The following is a 21,922-nucleotide window of genomic DNA, read 5'->3' as shown; positions in this document are numbered from 1 at the left end:
TTGGCAGCTGTACTGTTTATCTTGTTATTTAAAGCTATTTCACTAGATACTCACAACTGAGCATTTAAACAACTGGCTCTGATTATGACGACAGCAGTTATGTTTGACCACATTTAGGAAACATCACACCCTCTGATGGAGAAATAAAAGTGTTGCTGGCTTTACAGTTAGGCTAATTAAAGAAGTTTAGAATGTATACTAGATAAATGTCGCACAGTATGCATATAAAGTATAAATATATTTTTAGGAAAAGAACCCCAGCCATTTCCGTACTTGAAGATACAGATTTTAATCAGGTTTCAACAGGGTGAGAAAGTAAGGCCTGAAAATACCACTTGGCCTTGCAAGATCTACCTCAGAGCGCTGAAGAGACTGTAACCCACCGTATCACCACGGCAGCATAAAGGGAAAGAGTCGGAAGCCGGGATCTCGTATCTATCTAATTTGATGACAAAATGGAGGTTCAAATCCCGCAGTGAAGCACTGAAATGCACGGCTGGTTCATGTTGCTAGACTGATATAACTGGCCCTGCCAGGATCATCTTGAGTTTAAGCTGGTTGCTACACAGAAGAGAATTCACAAAGATATGTAGATAATCCTTCCGAAGTAGCAAGAACAAAAGTCGTGAGTGGAGAAAAACAGGCAGCTTCAAAATTATTTTCACCGTCAGTCCGTCATTGTCGGTAGCTGGAATGAATTAGCTTACAAGTAGGAATTCCCACAGATTGGTGAGATTGACCCTACAGTTTTGCAGTCTCAGGACCATAGGAGCATTTTATGGAATTTTTCCACAATGCATTCTTAAATCATGCCACGTAATTCTCAGCACCAGAGATCTGTAATTCTCAGGACCGAGACCTATTTTTAAATTCCCAAACAAAGTTAATAGAACATTTAAACTTGTCAGGCTTTGACTCCTTTCACTCTAGTAAATTGTGAGTGACTCAAGTTCAACTGGCAGAGTTTAACAAGACCTATGAACCCTTTCAATATATTTGACTACTTGACTCTCATGTGTGCTCATCAGTTCTAAACAATGGAGTCAAAAAAGGTGACATAAAGCCACCAAAGATTTGTCTCAATCAGCGCACTCTGATGTCATAGATTAGGCTTGCCAAATGCTCACATAGTTTATCTTTGGAATGTTGTTATGAAAGCAAATTCTAAAGAGATTTTACATCTGAGTATGCAGACATACATAAATACAGACCAGGTACAAATAACCCTGGCAAACCAATGAGATCTTGTAGACCTACATATCAGCTTGAAGGCCTTTGGAAACGCATTCCCTCATATTCTAGTGCTAAATTTGCCCTAACAGTGGTTCTCTCCAAACAGTTTTGAGAGTACTGCACAATTTCCTGTAATATAAAAATGCACTTTGGAATGAGATAGGAATTGCCATTAAATATCTTCTTGGAAATTTAATGAAGTAGAAAGTTGCTTCAGACCAAAGCAAGAACAGGCAAATAGCAGTAGCGTATCTACTCACAGATTTTTAAGGCCAGAAAGTACCATTATGACCATTTATTCTCAGCTCCTGCATACACATTTTGGGTAATTTCCTACAGCAAATCCATCAAGTCGATAATAATTAAGAAGCTGTTAAGCATGTGATAAACTTGGAACAATAAGCTTACAGTAAACTTCTGATACCTGATTTACAGCTTTGCATAGTCTTTCCTTGTAATGACAAAATTTCATTTTGTTGCTTAAATAGAGATGTGGTTGCATAAATGGAGATTAAAGTTGCATTAGGTTGTATGAATGCAGATTTCCTTCATAGGTTAGGAGAAGGAGCATGTGAAGAAGTTTCAAAGACAAATTGTACAACCTCTCTAATGAAAAGTGTTCTACCTATAGCGGTGATTCAGAGCACCGAGTCCTCTTCTGAGCCAGTCTAACAGTACTGAAGACACTGTATAATTGCACGATGTCAACCATGACCCCATGTGCAAAAGGTAAACCTATCCGTGAAAGGTTTGGATCTCAGAAAAATTTTTTTGTATTGCTGGAATTATATCTGTCGAGAAGAATCAAGGCAGAAGGAATAAATGAAAAGTGGGCACAGCTGCTAGAATCAAATTCTATCTTCATGCTATTGAATAGTAAAAATGGGGAACAAAACTCGCTTTTCTTGAGCTTGAAATCAACATTCCGAGGCATACATCAAGACTTTAGAGGATGCAGTGGGAAATTCTGCATGAATGTCCATGCAGTAGTTACGTCCCTAGTGTAGGGTAAGCCCACCGAGCAGCCTTGTTTTCCCCACGAGGCTGGGGCAGAGCTCATGTGCACGCCTCACTTGCAAACCAGGCAGCACCGCCGAGCGCCACTGTACAGCCATCGTCCACAACCCCCTCTGTTGTTTAATACTGAGCGCTCATATTTAAGTATCCCCTATGATCCTAATGCTTGTAATAGTAAAATTAGAGTTTTAAATTGAGCTGTCATAGCAAGCCTCCTGACCCATTAATAGCCACGGAGGTCTCTAACAAGGCAGCAAACCAGACATGGCAAGCTGTTACACAAGTAAAATGTTGATCCAGCTAACTTTTATTCTTAGCAAATTTATCAATACTGGTTAACAATACTTCCAACTAGTACAGGGCCTCCTGACATGACAAAATGAGTGTAACAACCCATTCTGTCAATACAACGCAAATGTCATTTCAAGTGCTCAAAACCCACTAAGCTACCCTAAAAAAGATTGATTTATCTGCTCCAGTGTTTCTTTGGGGCAAACTTTTCTCACAACTGAAACCAATTAGTGGGCCTGGCACTTGTAGTGCAGAATGTAGGTCAGCATCAAGTAATAAAAAAGTATTGACTTTTCTCTGTCTGTAAGCAGCATGAAAGGGGTGCCATGGCCTTGTCGTATATGAAAAGAGCTCCATTAATTTCACTTATTTCAACCAGGGCTGTCAAATACTAATGCTTCTATTGCACTTTTCACACAAAGAACATTGACACCAATCCTGGCCCCGGTGAAACAAGTTTACAATATTTCAGTCAGTGAAAGGGGTACTATAATTTTAAATTCCCTGTTGTACATTTAGTCTCTTTAAGCCATGCTGCTCATAAGACCTATTGAGAGATATGAGCTGGGACATTAATAATGGCTACACACTTCTTCCCATGGGCAACAGAACCTATTTCTTGGGCATAGCTTCAACAGCTAATTAGCCATAAAGTTCAGGACACAGTTGTTTGGCGTAACTCTGGTTTTGTGGCTGATGGGCACAGACTGCCAATTTTGCTTTCCGCTGTGGAGAAATATCCAAAAACGAGGAATGGGTCTTCTGTGACTTAAGGCTATAAAATTGAAAAGCTAATGTGTTGACCAATTGGGTCAACTAGCCCCTCCAAATAAGAGATAATAACAAAAGCCTGGATCGTGCCTTAGGGACTGGATCTCATTGTGTCAGCGCAGCGTATTGACTTCCAGGGAAAAGCGTGCCTAATCGGAGTTCCCTGCACTACAGCGGACAAGTGACCGCTGCCGTGACGAAGGGGGTAGAATCACACCTTTCTCTACTCAGCTTGCCAGCACAATGCTGAGGAGGAGAGCAAGGAGCCGTCATCTATCTCCTCCTTGGACTGTCTACCGCTGCTACCAATTCTAAACACTCCCAATTTTGTTCTTTTGGGTAAGTGCAATGAAAAAACTGTGCTTCCATGAGGACTTTATGGGCTTCTCCATATTGTGGATCAACGCAGCGGTGGTCAAACTGACCTAAAATGTTATGATCCTGTTTCCCTCTATTTGCAATTTTCCTTCTAAACCACTGGCTTTTTTTTTTTTTTTTTGGTAAGTGAAGTTTATGTTTTTTCTTGACAAGCTTGAGGGCTCTGAGTGTGATATCTAACTCATTCCCTAATTACCTCCTGCAAATGCAAACATCATCAACAACAATAAAACTCTTTGATTTAAAAAGACTGGGTGACTATGGTAGAAGGCAATTTTCTACTTGCTTTAATGACTTCGTAAGTGCAAGTCTTACCCTTTGAATCAACTTGCTATTAGATCTTAAAATAAAATGATATTGTATAGCCATCATAAAAGGCAACTTTATAACCTTCTGTGTTACGCTTACATCAGGCAAATTTTTTCTACTTGTTAGTTTTAGTCTTTTATTGACATTATGATAATGTGTTGTAAAAAAAATTAGGAAATTATGTTCACAGTAGGAAATCTAACAACACTATTTTAATGTCCTATCTTCCAAACAGAAAGAGAAAACATTAATTGCTGTTTAATTTATGCAACAAACATTTCATTATTATTAAACTTAAATTTTCATGGAGATTTATAACTATCACTGACTCTTACACATTTCATCTTTTGGAATTATAAATGAGGAAACCAAACTCAAGCAGCCCTTGCCAGAAATTATGAAAGATTTCTAATTATGGTTCATGAATTTGAAAAACCACTGATCTGATAATCACATAGGTTTAGATACTTCTTGCATGATGTGTCTAGCACGAACAGCACAGCAGTGCATGCTCCTCTGCGACAGCCTAACACGGAAATTATAACTCTGTTCCTCCCTTTCTCTAATATTCTGAGAAGGAAGCATTCTGCTGCCAATCTGTGCTCACTGAAGTTTGCTTTCTTAGCTCAGCAGCTAAGCTGTGCTAATTTGTGCTTTGGAGATACCTGGAGAAAACTGGCTAACACAAGTCGAGCTCTAAAACGTCTTGTCCTCATCTGCGCAAGGTAGCAGAGGACACGTTCTAGCTTTCAAAAGAGCCAGTTTCTGCTCCTACATAGCTAGAAGCGGTTTGGACAAAGGAACAAAAGCATATCCCGCTCTACCCTTCCACAGCCGTACAAATTAAGCTATGACATGTCAGAAAATAACGATGCTTTTGAGAATGCAACGGTTTGAGCCATTGTACAATGAAAGCACAAATACTTCTAAACAAGTAAGATATTTTGCAACAGCTGTGTTCATTAAGGATTACAAATGTGTCAACCCTTACAGTGCTTTCTCACAGGCAAAGGCAAATTATCTCTTGGCTTTGATGGAAGTTTTGTGCAAGGAAGGACAAAGGAAAAAAGGGGAAGGATTTGGTCCAGTGAATTACTTTTTCTCTTAAGTATTGCCTCTCTAAAATTAACCTGAGATCTGAAACTAGCCTGTCCTTTTTGTCATGTGCAATATAACCAGCAGTGAAGATTTGTGGTCCAAATTTGCATTCGTTACATTTACTTAGTACCCTGCAGTCATTGTGGCTGCCCAAGGGGAAGGAAGGGTGGAATTCCCAGCTGTACCCTCTAAGTTCATTTAATCCATTTATTGATGATCTGCAAGCCAGACACTGTCTGGTCCTTCCTCCCAGACATGTACTAGCTTTGCAATGCTTTGAAAAGAAATATATTCTTCTTTATAAATAACTGTTCAGATAATGAATTTATTTATGTCTATAAAGCTAATCTACTGAAGAAGAATAAATCACCTTTATGTAGACACTTTTTAGGTACTTTTAGATAGATTCAGAGCCAGTATCAATATAAAAAGTATAGTTTGCCACACAGAAAGTTACAGTGCATGCTGCATTGTACTTTAGTCAGTGTTATAAAACAACATCACCCAAATTCTGTTTGAATGTCTGTATTTGAACCAAAATTGCCAAAGATAATATTTGATTTTTTCAACTAATGTAGCCTTCTTTTTTTTTTAGAAGTAAATTAAATTAAGAAACCAACGTGAATTTCTCCGCAAGCTATTTCATACTTGGATACCCTTGAACTTTACTGAATCTGGGCTAAAAAACAAATGTGCAGTTGAAATAGTTCAGTAGGTATTCAGAATCCCAAGAGGTGTTTATTTGCTATTGTCATGCAAATGTCTACTTCTTGCAGGGTATTTCAACAAAATATTTTTGAAGAGGGGAGTAGATGTTCATCTTTATTTATTTAAGATGTATAAATAACATTGTCAAGTATGAAAACACACTGATGAGTAATACATAACCCTTTTATGAACTTATGAAATATGAGGTGGAACTATGTCTAACACTACATTCCTGTGCACAGAAAAATAGAGAGAGTCTTAAAAGCATCTGATGAAAAAGTAAGGATATATTTTTATCATAGTGCTTGTATTTTTAAACCAACTCCTTGTCCTGTCCATCACAGACACTCTGTTAGCAACAGGACTTGTATTAGAAAATAATGCACTTAGGGATAAGTACCTTGACTTATGGCATTTATAAGCTGCCCCTTTCATTGTCTAATCTGTTCAACCACTACATTCTCTTTCCAGCTGAAAATAAGCCAGTGCCAAGCGTCGACTGCCAAGACAAACTCAGAACCAGTTTTAACCTGCTGGACTAAAGCCATAAAATGTGTAACCTGCCAAGATCAAGTTGCAACTATCTCTAACTTGCCAAAATCATGCCACGAGGAGTTAAGGAAGAAAAGTTCCGAGTTGAAACCCTGAAGTGAAAATATTTTTTTATCTTATCAGGTTAAGTTGTATCTGGCACATGCGGCAAAGCAGTACTCCAGTTAGATTTCATCTGGTTTGACATTGTTCTGGATGGTGCTTTCAAACCTGATTGCTCCCTTTGATGAAATGACTCGATCTGCAGTTCAAAGAAGAACAGTGGATGCTGTCTAGCTGAGCTTTAGCAAGGCTTTCAAGACAATCTCCCGGAGAATCCTTTTAACCAAGTCGGTAAATTATAGCCTAGATGTGCAGACTAACAGATGTAAATAACTGTCTGGAGTATCAGGTTCAAAGGGCAGCAATGAATGGTTCGTACTCTCACTGGAACCTGGGTACAAATGTATTTCCTCAGGTGCTATCTTGGGACCTATCTTGTTTAATATCTTCATTGATGACCTGGAGGTGGAGATGGAATGCACTCTCATCAAGTTCGTGGACAACACCAAACTAATGGGTGCCATCCATACTCTCGAGGGCGATGCAGACAGGCTAGAGAAATGGCCTGACAGAACCTCACCACACACGGTACGGACAAATGCCCCTGGCACGGGAACAAAGCAGGCTGGAGGCTCACAGGCTGGGTAGCAGCTCTGCAGAAGAGGACCTGGGGGTCCTGGTGGGCAACTGGCTAAACACGAGTCAGCAATGTGCCCTAGCAGTCATGAAAGCGAGAAACAGCTTTCCTGGTTTGTAATTATAAGCTACCTTCAGAAGAGATTGAAATGATCAGAGAGGAAAAAAGGCCTTTCTCATTCTGCAGGCAGCTTGCTTTGGAGACTGGAAAAACTACTCATCTCCTCTCCAGTGTTCCCAAATGTCCTCATTAATCAATTAAACTGGAACAATAGCTCTTAGACTAATACCTATTACTATTTTTTCTGTCTGTGTTTATTCGTATGTGGTAACATATCTTCTTTGTGTGTCATGTTTCTCTTCATTTTTCAGTGGCACTTTTTCTCCTGTGTAAATCCAGCAGCTCTTTGACACCGTTCAGGAATAGCATCAGCAACACTGATTCACTCAGGTGCCACAGATTTGTTTTGGCATTGACATGAAGCTAGTTCTGTCAAACTGCTGCTGATTAAGAAACTTCAGGGAGAGGAACAGTTGATGTTTATAGCCAAACATTATTTCAGATTCAACAGTATTCAGAAAAATGAAATGGATTACACATACTAGCACAAATTTTAAAAATAGCTTGTTGAACGCTTCAAAAACTAAAATCATGCTGTCTTGGTTCTGATATGAATACATGTTATATACACTAAGTGTAACAACTTGTGCAAACATATTCTATGATAGCACATAAGCAAAAGTTTATTTCATTTTTTCAGCTGGATAACTTCCAAACTAAATTCTACACTCTGTTGTCCATGTTGAGGAAAGAATTTAGCCTTAGACTGTAACATCTCTGCCTTAATGTCTATGCGGAACTTTCAATGTATAGCTGAGTACTATTACATCTTATAAGTGAACAGGAACTAGGAATTTTTACAATGTTTTATATGCTAATTTATTCATTGACAGTGTAGTAGCGAAGTAAGTTATACTGTAAAGTTTTCCATACTTCTCTGAGGACTTTGGATTTGACCTGAAGTGTGGAAATTCTTTAAATAGCAATGCATTTTGGTCTTCCTCCTGCCAAAGGCTTGGGCATCTGCAAAAACTACAAATCATGCCAAAGTCTTTGAGTGATATATGGAGGACCACAATCCACTAGGAAATAAGCTAAGACCAACTCATTCATTTAGGTCCTTCAGTGGGATTTGAACCATCCAGCCCACAAACCATGTCTCATGAGATTGCAGTATACACCCAGCCCACAGTAATAATGATTCATATACATATATGTGTATATGCTTTATTGCTACCTTTAGCTGGATTAAAAGCAATATATCAAATTTTATATTTCTGCTTCTTTTATTAGCTTTCTAGCACTTGATCAGCTGATAGAGGCGATAATGAAATGTTTTTTTATAAACTGGAGTTTGTAAGTCCTGTCCTGAGAATGTAATATTTCAAAAAATAGCCTAAGCTTTGGGGAAAAAACCAATTACAGAAACAGCATTAAAAATGCCAAGCACTGGGCAGAAGCAATTCTGGATCAGTTTAAAAAAGTGATTGATGAAACTCTAATCTGAGCTGAAGGAACAGTTTCACGACAAGCTGTGACCATTCCACACACTTCATTAGCTGCCATAATTAGCCTGGTGTTTCAATTTGTTAGAACTGGTGGGGACAATTTTACTCAGAATGCAAACATCAAAAAACAGGGTGCCTCAGACTTCAGAAGAGGCTGATGAGAAGCTTTTCTAGTCTCTGTTAACTAAAAGATTAATTACAGCTGATGGGAGGCTGTACTCTGATTGTCACTCTGTCTATGTGCATTACTTTTAGCATTAGAAGAAAGACATGGTTGACACTACACTGCTCAATCAAGCATCTTCGCGTTAGTGTACAAAGTCTGTTAATATGCAATGGTTTTATTGTTTCTCTTTTTCTTTTTTCCCCCTAAGTTTGAGACTGTTATACCCAACAAGTTATACTTTTTAAAAGAGCGGGGTATTCAGTTGTTAATGATAAGCACTTTCCACTTTTGCTGTCATTCCTTCATGCAACTACAGGTGAGAGATCCTAACGCGTCTCAAAGCTGCTGGCTGGCAATGTTATTAGTTCCTATCATCACAGTCAAAATGTTAATTCCTACTCAAACAGTCTCATTACGGAAAACAAAAACAATACAGTTGTGAAACAGATACTGTGTGCATCACAGCCTTATCTACTTTAGGTGTTACTACCGCTGCACATTAACTCATCAAAGCTTGTAAGATTATTTAAATGGAAGTGAAGTCAGAATTTGAAGTGCAAAGGTTATTCCGCAATAATTCTATAACTCTCATTCTAGAATATTAACACATGGTAATACACCTCCTCGTAAATAACTCCTTATGTGGATATGCCTTTCAGTTTCCCTACGTATTTTATGCTGAGATCAACAAAAAACTATTAAAAAAAAAAGGAATATAGTTTCTTAGCTCTATCATGGTGGAACATCCTTTTAACCTGAGTTTATAATGGGCATGTTGAAACCAGCAGTTCATTGCATTAAATGAACAAACACTGAATTATATTCCAAAGTGAATATCATATTACTATTTAAAATGGAGCAAATGAGTTTCGGAGTTCATTCAGGATATAAATTTTAAAGAAAGAAGCAGTAGCTACTTACATCAAACCGTTAAGACAACAAGCAGTCTGTATTATTTACAGTCTCTCATTCACTGCAACGTAAGCGCACAAAGCTATCTTTTTCTGTGATTTTTTTTCCTATTCGGGGAATGTAGATTACTCTAAAATCCATTTACTGCACCGAAGTCCTACTGCTCTGAGAATAATCTACTCTTGCTCTCTGGAGAGATCATCAAAACAACAAAAACTTGCAGCCTTTCTCTCAGCTTGGGTGTATACCTGGCATAACCTCTTAGAATCCATCCAGAACAGCTGTAGTTATTAATAACACTACAAATTACACAACTATTCAAGTGCAATGGGTCAGTGTAACAAAATCTGCCGTTCAGGCATCATTTTATGATGCAACATTCTTTAGTCCTAAGTGTATCTGTTGCAAGAAGTCATCAGAATATGTGTATCTGATCTTAGACTTCAATTTGTAAACTCATCAGCAATGTACATTTAAAGATGCGATAAAAAACCAACATCTATTTTTTCTGTGAAAACGGGTAACACCATTTTTCCTAGAACATTCTTTCTATATAGCATTTCGCTATGCATTGCTTATATTCATTATGGGCCAGATCCTTATCTGATGCAAATTAGCCTAGCTCCATGGATATATCTCAATTATGCTAGGCACTGAGTTCTCATACCTGCATTTTTCAACAGTTATACGGACCATGTAATTCTTAGAGGATTGTGAAAAGCTGTCTGTTACTTTCATTTCAACTCTATTTAATGAGCACAAGCAAGGTCTAGGTGAATATTATCAAATAATAAGTAGCTTGCTTTTGCAAATATGTTCCATAAAGGATTTTAAGTGACTTCAAAATATAGCCTTTTGGATTCAATATTGTGGCAAATTGAATTTAGTTGAAATACATTATGTTTGGCAGATATATAAACAAATCTACTTAGTTCCAAGAATGCTGAACTGCCCATCTAAAACTGTCATCAAAAGGCAAGGCCAAGCACTTCCCAGTTTAGTGTGAGGATTTCCAATTCCAACAAATGAAATAATATCCAAATAGTGAACACCTAAAACCAATATAAACAAATTAGGTGTAGCTTCAAACTCTACCATTTCCAGCTCAACTGATTTTTTTTTTATTTTTTTTTTGCGTTAAAAGCTCTGCCACAAGTTACTGTAATGTACTCTAAGCATGTACTGAAGGAATTGGTCAAGACACTATTTCTAAAGGGGTTCTGATTAAACAAGAGGTTTTAAAATGTTTAAGCAATGTGTACAATGGGAATTATTTAGAAAGTTAAAACATACATATATCTCCCTCAAAGAAATATTGGTTAAAGTTAGCTCTTACTAAAACCAAGATTTTCTGCTATGCCACTAACATAGAAGTTACATTATTAAATGAGGAAGGTAGGCAAAGCAAGACATTTATCATCCAACGGACAAATGACACAGGATTGCTAGTTAGACAGTATAATAAGTACCATCTAATTTTCTCTTTCGAATCAATTTATTCTTCAAAGCTTTGGATCATCATCAAGGGACTGCATTTTCCCGTTGAGAAATTACAGAACTGAAAATCAGGTTTTATAAGATATTCAACTAGTTGCCCACAAACCCCTACAAATAACCGCTAGAATGGATTTGATTAGAAGAGTGGTGACAGTATCTTTTCTCATGCAAATAACTGAATGGTTTGACTCTTCTCAGTCACTACTTCATAGTATTCCTTTAAAATCAGACCCTGTAACTCATCAGTAACCTTCACCAGAAAGTTTTTCCAGCCTTTCTTTTCAGCCTTCCAGTTATCCACAGATTCTTTTCTGCACTTAGTTAAACAGTAGCCAGGGATACATTTTGTATGTTTTAGTTTGCTTCACAGTGTTTACCTTCCTTCTACACCTAAGAAAGTAATTTGAAAGATTACTGATAGTTAATAATCATTCGCATTACATATATCAAGAGTAGCCTTTTTCAAAGGCAGCCCAGCATTGGTGACCTTACGGATTTTCTCAAAGGAAAAAATCTACAGCTCAAGAACTTTTCCAGTGGGAGCTCTGAAAGTGATCTGCATAACAAAATGTATTTCTGTAAATATGACACAGTCGTTCAGTAAGGCATCTGGAAAGATCATTATGTCAACAGTCAAAAGCTGAAATTATCATTTGCTTTCCTGAAAGACTGAATGGGTGCATCTCATAATGAGAAATATTTCATTCTAGTCCCATGAATAAGAGGTAATGATGTCTGGTATTCCCACTGTCGGATATGACCTAGTCCTGTCTTTTTTAATACATTTCCTTCTCAACAGTATGTTGTGATATTTACTTAAAAAAATAGCAAAAAATTCAGAAGTAGAAGTTACAAAAGTGACGTTAAGCTATTTTTTGTTACCCATTTTCAGAGACCACTTGCTTATTAAAGCTGGTCTGTGATATTAAATTGGCCAACACTACTCTTTTTTTGTACTACCTAACCAAGTAGCCGAACGCCTGAGCTCCAAGGAGCTCGCAGCTCTGAAGAGTAATGCTGCCGTGGGAATCGCCCTATGTGGAGGCAGGGAAGTACTCAAGTTGATTTTCACATGAAGATACAGCAGCATTGTGACTCACAATGACTGTTCTGAGAGCAGGAAATATGTGCTATGGGGTACAAAAGACAGACTTTACATGAATAGTATAGGATGTATCATTGTAGGACCAGATCCTTGGGTTTAAATTATTTGGTTTGGTGCAGGACTCAGGATAGGAAGAAAAGTGACAGAAAGCAGCCTTATCTTGCAAACAGATAGTTGATAACTCAAACTAAGGGTCCATTTGGAGCATCTGAATAGATACATCAAGTCATGCCAGCAGCAATAATCACACAGGAGCCATGTCATTGGCCGGGGATTGCTGGGCTGCAACACACTTCGGCAGCAATCCTTATTATCCCTGACATGGCTCATGAGGAAACCGGTAGTGTAACAAGCAAACTCTTACAGATCATCTAATAATTCCCCTACAATAGAGTCACTTCTGGCTGCCACATTATGTCAACTCTGCATTGCCTAGGAAAACACATTGCAGTTGGACTGGGGAACTGAGAATCTGATGTTCAAAATACGTGCTGGCTCTTCTCATTGTATATCAGTAACTTCTGCCACAAAGCATACTAGTAAACATGGTCTTAAAAGTTTTAAACTATTCAGAAGGCTGATAGTATGGATGCACATTCATTAGCCAGTATCACACTGTATTAGAAAATACTCCTGTGTAATCTTTCTTTCCTAATTAAAATTGTCATGGAGTCACAGTCTGAGAGAGGAAAAGTGTAAAGCTTCACACGTGCATTATACCTACCTCAAGTCCAATGACTGCAAGGTTAGGAAAAATGGAATTAAGGTGAAATGTAAATAAATTTCAGTATAGTCAGGGATGGAAAAGCATGAATAGTGTATCAAACAATTCTGCCACATAATGACGTCATTCACTAGACACATGATTGTTGTATGTTGTTGGTCCTACAAGAGATGAAACTAATTTTCAAACAGAAGTAATCACTTCCCCTCTCCCCACCCTATTTTTCCCTCACAGTAATACTATACAAAGATAAATTTCCTGTGGAACCACAGGACACAGTGGTCTGAGAAGAATGTGGAAGAAAATGGGTTGGCCATGGCCATGTAGAAGAGTCACACTCACTTTCTAAGGCACTGACATTTTCAGACCATATAAGGTTCTCCTTGTGGACCTCTTAACACATATCTGGAAATTAGGGCCCTACTTGATAATGTGATTCCACTTGGGCCATAATGTGAGCAACCATGAAAACCACAGAGGCTATTGAACCTTCAGAGGCGGCAGACTATGTGAAATAGGATGAATTCCTTGAACACACAGGGAGGTCTCTTTTTCATCATAGAAAGAGCAAACGTAGCGAAGTCATTTGAGAGGAAATATGCAGTTAAGACATTCATAGAGGTTTGATCCTTACAGTAGAAATGGTAGAAAGCAAGTCAAAGATCAAGAATTTTTCCATCGTCTGTTATCTCCGTTATCCCAGATAGGAAATTCCTGCCAGTTCTTGGACAAGGAGACAAATTTACACCTAGTGTAAATCAATGAAACTCTGTACTTTGCATTTTACTTATGTCGTAACATTCTCTATACAAACTCTGGCTTAAAATACATGCACAGACTGGTGGTTATCTGTTATATATGTCATGATTTAATTAAATATTTCTGCAATTTCATATCATCTCAGTTGAAGGCAATTACTGACCAGCAAAATCAACTGAAGCTGTTGACTGTCCCTTTACCTACACTGGCTGAATTTGAGCCTGTAACTCTCTGCCCCTGGTGACAAAGATGGAAGTGATATAATTTATATAAGGAACAACTATTGCCTGCTCTAATGGCTACACTACACAGTGTGAAAATGCCATTAGTGTTGACTACAGCCCAGTTTCTACTGCTCCACCAAAAATCAAATTGTGTTGGTGGTGAATTAAAAGGGCTATTTTTCCTAGCCTAGGCAAGGCCATGACAATCAGAAATATTTGAACTTGATATTTGATTAATGCTGGCAGTATTCTATAAGTGATTTTCACTTAACGATATCTAATTATTTAATTATTTCCCATTATTAATGGATTGAAACAATTCAAAACAAACAGCTAGAATGACTGTTTTGCAGGAAGCTCATAATCATCAATTCATACATGTAGAAATCTTCCTAAAATTATATTAAGCTGGCCTGTTGAACTTGAAAGGCATATTTTATCCCAATCAATGCATAAAAGTAAAATTATCCATAACTAAGGCATGTTTCTCTGCTGTACAGTTCAGCTGTAATGATCCCCACACACTGCACTTGCACATCAATTATGATAATCATAATCACGGTCGTTAAGCTGAATGTTCATTATTATCAGGATGCTGGTGACAGCAGATTCAATCATTGGGTGCAATGGGCAGGCAGTCACAGTCCCACCCAAGTTTCTGCAGACAGCGTTGTGCCACATTAAATCTATGATGTGTTCCACATCCCACTCCATTCCAAAAGCTGTAGACGGTAAAGGTCAACTTTATGTTCTGTGCAATATGCTTAGGTTCTCTAAATTAATTCTTTGCAGTACTGGGTATTTTTATGCTTTGTAGATAATAAAATTCTGTTTAGGGCCAAAATGCCTGTGCAAATAATGAAACAGTGATGCAGTTGTACTGTAATTCACCTATAATAAGGCATCGGAGGAAAGAATCTATCAGGAAGGAACGTCTTAAAATGTCACTTCCTGAATTTTGCAAATAAGAAAACATTAAATGCTGTCATTAAAGTCAGTTTTCTAAAATGCATATGCAAACTAATTCCAATACCGATTAAAGGCTGTAAGCTATCATTTCTGCCTCAGTAAACCCGAACATATGTGAGTGTTTTGACAACTGAAAGATTGTAGTTAGTGTATTTGATCCCTTGACTGTCCAGCTACATTGGAACCCATCCTTGTAGATTAAATTCATCATGACTGGTAAATTTTTATAGTGATACTTCTCACATAAAATCATATAAATTCAAAGGCATTCCAAGGTATTTAGACATATGATATTAAAATATGCAAGCATTTTTATTTTTATAGTGGTTTACAACTGGGTAAACTAACTAGATTCAGTTTTACTAGAGGTATAGTATTTCCATTTTTGGGGGTTTTTTAATGAAGAATTAGAATACAACAGTTTTTCCCTTAACTCAGAAACTTCTTTGAAATGTAAACAATGAGATAAAATTTTTCAGATTTTAACTAGATGAAAGGAAGAACTATGAACTTCTCCTCACATAGATATGGTAATTATTATGTTTAGAGGAAGTTATGCTAATACCCTTTCATTTTCCAGAAGAAATATAACAAGGCAATATTTTTCATTGTTGTTTATTTTGCTTCTAAAGTAATTATATAATTTACATACTAATCTTTTTGTGACTTGAATTAAAATGCATACTCATAAACACACAAAAACCTCAGGAAAATACAACTAGGACATGCTCATGAACATACACAGGGAAACTTTTTTTATATGTAGTTTAAAAAAAAGCCAGCTAATACCAACTAATATCAAATAATCCCTCAGCAGCTCAGAGGGGTCACTGATCCACTGACCACTGAAACAACTCCTTGGAAGAACTCGTGCAGTAGTTTGTCATACCAGCAACGATAAGAGAAACTTCTCTAGTATAACACTGTCAGAAGCCGAATGGACATCATGGCAGGGTTATCAGCCATTCAGGTTGTAATATAAGTTTCATCCACAAAAATATCACCTCACACAAAACTCAAGAGAGGGTTGTGTTTAGCAGTGAGCGTTAAGCAAAAATCTGATTTTTTTTTTTTTTTAGTAGTATTTTGATACATGCCCTTTAGCCTTGTGATACGTTAGAACAGGATAATTTTGTTCATAGCACTGATATACACAAAGTTTTAATACAGTTTAGAAATAAGAAAGGGACAGAGAGTTCTTTCAAATCTAACAGTTATGAAAGTATGACCTCACACCTGCCTATAGAACATTTTCCATTAAAATATAGTGAGGAGGTGGAGGTTTTGGGGGTTTTTTTTTTCTGATAATAATGACCCATTAAAACAGCAGGTAGGTCATAAATAGCTCTTTTCTCCTCTTATCTCTCTGTTTGGGTAAGCGGCTCCTAATTGAAGCTTCATATTGATTTAGAATTGGGGTTGGAAGGCTGTATGTCATGTTGGGTTAATGTATACAGCTATTCACCTCCAGAGATTTAGGTTGAAATCTATCCAAGATCACAAGTAAAGTGAGTTTAGTTGGTTCAGCTAAGCCTATAATTTGTAGAAGATGTGTTATATGATATACAATATAAATATCTTTACATTGTTTGATATCGTCATCTGAGCCTGATCAAGAACTGCTAAGGTCTGAAAACAGGAAGAGTCTTTACAAGACAAAATGAGTACCACCAATAAGACTTTTAGATCTTTTTTATATATCATACTTATGCTGTGGGACTTCAGCCAGTCATATCCTTCACTCACTGCTTTTGAAAGACAAATTCAGATCTTTTTGTTTGAATGTTATCTTTGTGCTTTTATTTGTAATGAGATTTAATTAATGTATGTTAAAATACCAAAATTTTACCCTGAGCTCATTTTTAAAGCTTAAAGTTTTGAGAAACAATTCTTTTAAAAAATATTACTTCTCAGACTAAGATTCCTTGGAACTTGTTATATATTTACAAAGGTTAACTTACTTTCAAGGAAATAAGTAATCATATCTTATAAAATCCCAGAATTGTTTAGGTTGGAAGAGACCTCTTGAGATAATCTAGTCCAACCCCCCTTCTCAGCTAGAGGAGGTTGCCCAGGACCACGTCCAGGTGGGTCTTAAATACGTCCAAGGATGGAGACTCCACAACCTCTTTGGGCAACCTCTGCCAGTGCTCTGTCACCCTAACATAAAAAAAAAATAAAAATAAAATAAAAATAAAAATAAAATAAGTGTTTTCTCATGTTCAGATGGAATTTCATGCATTTCAGTTTCTGCCCATTCCCTCTTGTCCTGTCAGCAGACACTACTACGTCTCAGAGGAGTCTGGTTCCCTCTTCTTCATTCCCTCCTATCAGGTGTTTATTCACATTGGTAAGATCTCCCCCGAGCCTTCTCTTCTCCAGGCTGAAGAGTTCCACTCTCAGCCTCTCCTCATACAAAAGATGCTCCAGTCCCTTCACTACCTTGTGGCTCTCTGCTGCACTCTCTACCAAGTCCATTATCTTTTTTGTACTGAAAAATTTTAATGTGATTATGGTACCTAATACAAATAGAAGTAATGCAAACATTACACAAATTCATGTTAGAACGTGTTCTGAGGAAAATTACCTCTTGCAGCACTACAAAACCAGAAATATTTGAGATGCTCCTGACAAAGCAGGCAGTTTAATGAGACTATCTTAAAATAAAAATGGCTCTTCACTAGAATGTAAGTAGTAAAGTATTTTGTTGGTTTTAAGCAGGTTTTGCCATAATTTTCTGAAGGTTTTTCTTGATGTGCAAGAGTAACTATGCAATCTCTCTTAAATCGGAAAAGGCAATACAGTTAGAGCAAAACTTTACAAAACTTATATAACCAAAACTGTACTTACTCAGGCTTTTAAATCCTTATCTTGTAAGTGGGAGAGGTGTTGAATTTCCTCAAAATGAACTTACCAGAAACAGCTGAGGACGCCTGACATCGCACCACATCAGCTCTAACTATGTGATTTTATAACATGCTAGAAAGATCCCCATTGGTTTCCATGATCTCTGGATCAGGCCCAAATTCACTTAGTTCTAATACAATACCAATCTAAAAAAGTAAACCATTCCTTAATTTTTGCAGTGGCTTACCTTGTCTGCTACCCACTTCTTAGGCTGTACTTCTCGGAAGTGTTTAATTCCGTAAGTTTCTTGTCCATATTTGCCTGACCTATGAATTGATGGGTCATACTTCTCATTTTTATGATACGAAGAAAATGGTAGAAATCTGAAATTCAAGTATATTTAAAAATCAGTTATGCTTTACTCTAGATGCCACAGGATCGATATAAATCATAGATACCAATGCTACAGGAGGTCACATGTTCCTGCTATTTTCCACTACCTTCTTAGCGTTCCCCCTCAGTATTTTGAGAGGATTACTGCAATTTCTTCTATAGCTGCTTTTAAATTAAATTTAGAGCAAAGAGATATAGAGTTTCAACAGGATAAAATGAAGACTTTTTGTACGAAGATATAACTTGGCTCACTCTCATTATTAGATCATTACTTTGGCTGTACCTGCGCTGCCAGCTGGAGTGATGTGAAGAGGGAACGAGAAGGGCTCAGTTTGCTGGGATCTGCCTGTCGACATCTCAAGTCTTAGCAGGCAGTGCAGTTTGCGCCACGCACAAGTAGAGCTCATTTCTGGAGAACTTGCATCCACTTTACAGGTCATGCAGGCCCCTAACACATAACCCTAACCTGATCGTTCCATCAGGATGGAAACATTTCAAGCATGCCAGCAGTATAAGCATAAACCAAGGCAAATTTGCTCCCTGTACCTTAAACCAGGTATACATCCTTTGGTATCTGTTAACCAGCTAAATAAACCATACCTTGATCTAGCAAAATAGAAACTTACACAAACAGTACCGGTGACTTTCACGTATTGGCAGATTACAAAGCAAAGAAATTAGTTCTTCGGAATTCACAAATTGTGAACTTTCAGGTTATAATTACGTCCTAATTAGCGATCTGTTGGAGCCTGATTCTTTCCCTTTTAGTCATACTGATGGTAGACTCCCTGCTTGCATAGTGCCACTGAGCAGTGAAGCTCCAGCTACCCACTTTGGGCATGGAAAAGATTTTCAGATGGATGTCCCTAACTGTCATGGACAACTGCAGGTTTTCTGGGTAATTTCCACAGCAAACTGTATGGAGGAAGGTGAAAAACATCTTATATATATAGGATCTGCAAGGGACCCTACAAAGATGTCTTAGTTCCATCTGTTTCAGTTTGCAAGAGAGTTATGAGAGCAAACAGGTACATTTTAATATAATGTAAAATCTTGTGAATTAAGTTTATCATGGCTGGTATTCTGAAAAAGCAATGTGCATTCTTTATTCTACAAGTGCAGGAAAAATTAGTATACAGTAAAGTTAGAAATATATGCTTCAGAAGTTTAAAACATCACTTAACTGCCATGACAACAGGTGTAGTTAATTAAAACCTTTTCCTAGTTGAAAGCTTTTCAGAATCCAGGGTCCCTATAAGACTTAGACAGTCAAGTTTTTGATAAAGATGGGGATTAAAACATCTTGTATCTCAGCTGATACAGTCCAAATAAATAATATTCTAACCGATCCATCGGCAACTGTTTGAGTGTTTGTTTTTTTAAAATTACATGTCTGTCTTTCCACTTCATAAAAAGAAACTATTTTAGAATCTTGCCAGCTATAACAATTTATTCCATCAAGTACCACAAACAAATGTCATGTAAAGTTAGCGAAAGAAAAACACTGAGTTAGCAGACTTTTAAATTATACAAAGGTACAGTAGCATGTGTATACTCATGGGAAAGGACACTCTCACATAAGACAGATTATGGTACTTGTAATGCTAATTTGCACATGGGATGGACATCACACACACACAAAAATTAATGTGGCCCCAGTGTCCCAGAGAATACATCGAAGGTGCTGTGAGCCGGCTGCTCCACTTGCAATTTTTATCACTTCTGAATTGCATTTTAATAGTACATTTTTCTTTTGTTCAGACATGAAAGAAAATTGGCTTTCTCAGGGGACTGGATAGCTGAGAAGACAAGGCTAGCAGTTTAGGGACTTGCCCATATATGCATAGAATTTAGTTGAGCCATAGCATTCATAATTCAATATGAATACTATCTCTGTAAAATTTGTACAGAAAATGGCAAAAAAAAATCTTGAGCAAAGTAGAAAATAAATTATAATAGTTTTCCCTAGAAAATTTCCTACATAGAAGTTTTGATTTTTCTGTGGATCAGTTAATCTTTGTCTTTTTGGCAAACGAATACTCAGAGTAATCTATGTTCTACCATGATTCCAAACAAAAAAATACATATATTGTAACACTAAGACACAACTAACAGTATGTTCTACATATAGTTTAGCACAATTGTGATCTTCTGCATCCTGCTGCATATGTCCTCTAAGATCATTAGCTTGAATACATGCCATAGTCTGGAATGTATGTCTATAGCTGAGTAAAAAGAAATAATAAATCTACTATGAATTTTTGAGGAAGAACATTGAACAATGGAAAATATTAAAATTGAAATGAAAGAATATTAAAAATGTAATAGGGTATAATGGTATAAAGAAGTCTAAAGTAGAAACTTGGGGTTTTTTCTTCTGCCCACAGTTGTGCTGTCAGAGCCAGGTGGGCAGATCCTTATAGCAATAACGACCTAACTATAGGAAAGGATCGTATGCTTGCAAATTAAATGTCTGTTTAAAGTAAGTAAGAATTTTCATTACTCTATGTGAATAAGTAATTAAAAAGAACATTAAAACAATTTTTTGTGTTAAGCAGGGTAACCAAATTAATGGGAGTCATACAAAAGTCATTATACCCCCACAACCAATAATAATAGTAAAACGCAATAGCACTGCAAAACACTTCAGTAATGGTATTGTGTTCTGTAGCTCTATAGATACACCTGACACAGCTTTTCCCCAAATTAATGACAGTGTGTGCTCTGAATGTGACAGAAGAGAGTGATGGAAGGAGGAGAAAATTAAATCCAGACAATGGTATGATGCCATTATCAACTGCACAAGTTTAGACCTCAATAGTTTTTTCTCCACAAAAAGCTCACTCACAGGATTCTCACATCAGGGTTTCAGCGTTTCCTCGTGATTTAAGTGTAAATTCAGAAATTCTTAAGGGTTTTCAGTAAATATGACAGACACAGACGTAACAGGGTCAAAGAAGAATTAAATTCCGTATTGATGTTATATCATGCCATAAAACATAGTCAGTATAAGCTGAGCCTTTCCAAAAGTTGATGATTTAATGGACGGTGAACTTTCCCTAAAGAAATAAATTTAAAAAATGAAAAATTATTTCATTTCACCCACCACAAAAGCTTGAATGAGAGATATGCCATAGAATACATCCAAGACAGGGGGAAAGAATTGGAACCAAAAATGGGAAACTATCTCAGGTTCTACAAATAGCAGTATTACACGTACACAACCTGAGGGAGGACCAGGACCAAAGCTGGCAGTGTCGCTGGTAATGAAGGCCAGCTGCACCGTTGCCAGGACCACACTACGTTGAACCTAATTAGCGTAAAATGACCTAGGAGCCTCGACTTAGTAGCCAATCCTGAACCTGACAGCTGCTAGTGGCGTGTATTTAAATTTCTAAAGATACCCTAGATATTTGTTGTCAACAAAAATAAAAATTGCTTTCTGTCTCCCTTCACTCGTCCTATCCTGCACCTCCCTGCTACTATTAACTTCATCTTTCTAATCCTTCTTTTCCCCACATTTTTTACTCCCTAGTGATCTTTCTCCCTGCATCCCTCATCTACCATTTCTTCCTTCCGTCTCTTTTACCGTAATATCTCTCGCTATTGCGACAGGAGATGGAAGAGGCCTTTTAGATGCTGAAGGCTTTCCAATGGGATTGACTGAGAGGAGAGAAGCAGCAGCAGGTACCGGGCTCCAGTGTCCAGGGCAACGGGAGAGG

General features: G+C 37.3%; 1 protein-coding gene across 2 annotated transcripts in view; it reads right to left on the bottom strand.

Moving 5' to 3' along the window:
- The window catches only part of SPATA17 (spermatogenesis associated 17), an 86,247-nt gene that overhangs the window by 1,263 nt on the left and 63,062 nt on the right, over positions 1–21,922 (bottom strand). For both annotated transcript variants that reach the window (XM_054821997.1, XM_054821996.1), the window contains exon 9: positions 18,055–18,190. In XM_054821997.1, coding sequence (XP_054677972.1) covers positions 18,055–18,190 — 136 coding nt within the window. The remainder of the gene's footprint in view (positions 1–18,054; positions 18,191–21,922) is intronic.

Source organism: Grus americana, chromosome 3 (genome assembly GCF_028858705.1).
Source record: "Grus americana isolate bGruAme1 chromosome 3, bGruAme1.mat, whole genome shotgun sequence".
In the NCBI taxonomy this organism is placed as follows: Eukaryota; Metazoa; Chordata; class Aves; order Gruiformes; family Gruidae; genus Grus; species Grus americana.
The sequence above is the reverse complement of the archived record's forward strand: the minus strand, read 5'-3'. Positions and strand labels throughout refer to the sequence as shown.